General features: G+C 39.0%; 1 protein-coding gene across 1 annotated transcript in view; it reads left to right on the top strand.

Annotated features, from left to right (window-relative positions):
• Positions 1 to 3701, top strand: part of LOC107720174 (forkhead box protein O6-like) — a 34124-nt gene extending 30423 nt beyond the window's left edge. The window contains exon 2 of the mRNA XM_016527808.1: positions 1838 to 3701. Coding sequence (XP_016383294.1) covers positions 1838 to 3259 — 1422 coding nt within the window. The 3' untranslated portion in view covers positions 3260 to 3701. The remainder of the gene's footprint in view (positions 1 to 1837) is intronic.
• Positions 3702 to 4318: the final 617 nt, after the last annotated feature.

Genomic DNA, 4318 nt, shown 5'->3' with positions numbered 1-4318 from the left:
TGCAAAAAAATCAAAATATTGAGAAAATCGCCTTTAAAGTTGTCCAAATGAAGTTCTTAGCAATAGGTTATACAAAATATATTTACAGTAGGAAATTTACAAAATATCTTCATGGAACATAATCTTTACTTAATATCCTAATCATTTTTGGCATAAAAGAAAAATCAATATTTTGACCCATACAATGTACTTTGGCTATTGCTAGAAATATAACCCAGCGACTTAAGACTGGTTTTGTGGTCCAGGGACACATATATATTTGCATATTATTTTGGCATTTCTATCACAATTTCACAAACCAGGTCTATCATGAACAGTTCAGAAACCCCTGGGAAGCTCAGACTTAATGACTTTCCAATGGCCTTTCCAGTGTCCCAACAAATGTCACAGTTTGTTCTTACTCTGGTTGACAAGCTTGGCTTTTAACAATGTTGATTTTTATGCCATTAGTAGACTAATTAGCCTAAATAGTGTAAACACTGTGGCACTTTGAAAACATTGCTTTCTGTGTTTGAGTGACTCATCAGATAATATTAGTTCAATGAACTGCATAAGTTGGGGGTGAGTCTGTCTGTTTATCTGACCAATGAAAGATGGGGAGAATGTTCAGAAAACCTGTTTGAACCAGTTTGGTAAAACTCTCATCTTCTCTCCCAGTTCGGCTTGGTGCTGCTGGTGTCACAAAATTACACACTTTACCTCGAAATGTGTCAGTATATTCAGTCTGACTTATTAAGAGTACTTAAGAATATAACTTTCCACTAAACATTAATAATGCTGGATTGACGGTGAGTCTGAGAAGTGTATTAGTCCTTAACTATGTGATTTGACCCTGAAGGTAAAAAGAAAGCAATGAATGAATATTTAAACGAATGTTTGAGATAAAGAGATGTGAGCGTGGAAGAGATAAATTTCCTCTCTCAGGCTGGAAAGAGCCAGAAGCTTTGAGCCAGAGATTAGTCAACATCCACCCTATTACTGCACATTTTTATGGCCAACTTGTCATTTTTGTCTACTTTTGATGTATTTATCAGAGATGCACTTAAGTATACTGACAAATATACAGAAAAGTCTATTTGGCCAATACTGGTACTTAATATTTTGATCAAGTTATTCTTAAGAAAACATATACTGTACTTGGCCTGTAGTTGTGTTTACTCCTTTGATAGAGTGGCTTATTATTTTTTTTCCACATATATTTGCTTCTTTGAGGAAGAACTCAAGTATATGTATATATCTTATAAACTTACATGTTCAAGTTTATTGTAAGAAAACAGTTTTAGAATAGCTTAGAATAAACAGTGCATGAGTGAAACTGAACCTTGTTAGTTCCAAGTTTAAAAATGAATACCAAAATAGATTCTTAGTTCTTAAACATCTAAAAGAGTACCTAACACACAATTTGACTCCTAAAATATTGTCAGGGAAAATGGAACATGTTAATACTATCCCACTACTTAAAAATAAAATTGTTCAACTACTGAAAAGCTAAATGAGTTAAAAAATAACAACACTATGACTACACTGGCAATTAATCTTTCCAATACTCATCCAAACGTGTATGGATTTCCAAAGCTAATAACACATAGGAAAGCTGAAAATACCAATAGTTCATTGAATATACTTGAATATGCTCAAATTATTATCTTGTTCATAGGATACACACTATATTATATAAACAAGTACATTAAAAAATATATATTTTTTATAAAGTGCTAAAGAGATTTTAACATTGTACTGTACTTAACATAATACAGTTTGTGAGTATATTTTAGATTTCTGTTGTAACTATATTGTTCTAAAACTCTCGTCTTTTTTTCTTTCTGTCTTTTTCTAGAACTCCATCCGCCACAATTTGTCCCTGCACACACGTTTCATCCGTGTGCAGAATGAGGGAACTGGCAAGAGTTCCTGGTGGATGCTGAATCCTGATGGAGGGAAGCTGGGAAAAGCTCCCCGCCGTAGAGCTGTCTCAATGGACAATGGCAACAAGCACTTAAAGAGCAAAGGGCGAGTGAACCGTAAGAAAATGGCCGGGAAAGCAGAGCAGGGTACAGAGGTATTTTTGGGGATCTGTAGCTCTCCAGAGCATTGCAGTCCCACTAGGAAGTCTGGAACAGGTGGTGTGGTGGCTAGGGAGGAGTTTGAGACCTGGACAGATCTCCATTCACTAGGCAGCTCTTCAACTTCAACTCTTAGTGGTTGTCTATCACCAATTCTAGCCGAGAGGGAATTGGGGGAACCTGAAGCAGAGAGGATATCCTGTTCGGCATCTCCACACCTGTACCCCAGTCCCTCTAGTGCCCACTCACCTGCATCCCACTGTCCTGCAGATCTCAGAGCAACAATTAGCTACCAACAGCACCAATCCCCATGTCATAAACAGCCTTCTTACCAATACGCCAGTGAAATGAAGGGCCAGGGTTCCAGCTGCGAGACAGTTTATGGCCAGCCAGATGTGGGCATGCTTCAGCACAATTCCTCCATGCAGAATATTGAGGAGAACTCCAGTAATATGCAGGCCTACAAGGGCACAAGCACTCTCCAGAATTTGCTGACCACAGGACCCCAGTTCCTTGTCAAGGACATGATACTTGGAAAAGAGAATGGGGTCCACTCAATGTTGGTTGCTCAAGGATCCAGAGATCTGCATCACAGTGAGAATAATGACCCTACCACTAACCCTTCCTCCAAACCATTTCACAGACAGAGCATTATTCAGAATTTGAGCCAGGACCATCAGCCTGCATCGGTCCACTCTCAGCCCAGTGATGGACACATGCAGTCGTACATACATAAAGCCCCTTACCTATATAGTCCCACAGTCAATGCACATCTTCCAGCATCCACCACGCTTCCCCCAAACCCTGCAGACATGCAGGGAATCTCACAGGACACCTGCCACCTTGCTACAGCTCCATACCCACAATGCCATTCCTATATTTACACAGATCCATATCAGCACAGTATGTCATATGGACTGTACCGCCAACCTCAGGGGATGGGGACAGGTTACCACAACTATCACCACCCTCATCAGTTCTACCCACACGAGCGGCTGCCAGCAGACCTGGATATGGATGTATTCTACAGCAGCCTAGACTGTGACATGGAGTCTATACTCTTACATGACATTATGGACTTGGGAGAAGAGATTGATTTCAATTTTGATTCCTCACTGGCTCAAGGAATGGGCATGGGATTTGGATTTATGGGTACACAACAGAGCCACAGCAAACAGAGCTGGGTTCCTGGATAAATGCCACAGAATCGTCAAAGAATGTTTTCTTAAGACATAACTACCTACAGTACATGCCAGCCAGCAGTGGAGTCCCAACACTCCACCACAATTCAGGGTGAATACACTGTGCTGACACTGAAATGAAATCAAGAGAGAAATCTCTCTTTTGAAAACTGACTTTGAATTTATGCTGTCTGTTTCTTACTGCTTGTATGTCCGTGCTCTATGTTGTGTGTCCATGTATTGAAAACTACTCTGTTCCACTTTGTTCCATTTGCTGTGAGTGAAACTCCTTTAGTTTTGCTGACTGAACCATGATGACCATCTAAGATATGCTACCCAACACTGTTTTGTTCTTCAGTCAAAACTATCTTGTGCACTTTAACTACATCAAACAAATCAATGTTTATAATTTCACCCTCAGAAAGAAGGAATGCTTGGGACTCAAGTGTAGCAAAACCTGGACAGGTACCAATTTTAGTAAACAATTCCTCATGGGTGCTACATACTGCCATGTGTATATGGAGTTTCAATGATTACACATTCTCATTCTCCATCCCAAACGTGTCTCTTGTCCTCTTGAACAAAGCAGGTGGATATTCAGTGGGGTCTGCCATTGTGTCAAAATGTCAATTTTATTCTTCTAAATTTGTATCTAACTCCATCTCATCATGTCTAAACACCATTCTTCATTCGGGTGTTGTGGCAGCAGGAAATGTTTAACACATTTATATTATAATCATTATTATTATTATTTTATTTACTTATTTATTTAGTTAGTTAATTTGATTTTTCTGATCAGTTGACCAGTTTACCTCCCTGTGATTTTAAATCCACAAACATAGATCATATCCTGTGCTGCTCTAAATAGCTCACTGGCTGCATTACAAAATTCTAAAAGGAAACTCTACTATGAGTTTCCTAAACTGCTGGTATGCTGATACAGACATATGATAAATAAATGACAACAGTCTATAAAACTGATGCATCAGAGAGACTCTTTCTGGTTCTTTGTTTCTGTGCCCTGATACTTCATGTTGCTTTCTGTGTTTGAAACAGAATCATTGTTTTGTCACT

This window comes from Sinocyclocheilus rhinocerous, unplaced genomic scaffold (assembly GCF_001515625.1).
Source record: "Sinocyclocheilus rhinocerous isolate Xijiao unplaced genomic scaffold, SAMN03320098_v1.1 scaffold1683, whole genome shotgun sequence".
Taxonomy (NCBI): Eukaryota; Metazoa; Chordata; class Actinopteri; order Cypriniformes; family Cyprinidae; genus Sinocyclocheilus; species Sinocyclocheilus rhinocerous.
The sequence above is the reverse complement of the archived record's forward strand: the minus strand, read 5'-3'. Positions and strand labels throughout refer to the sequence as shown.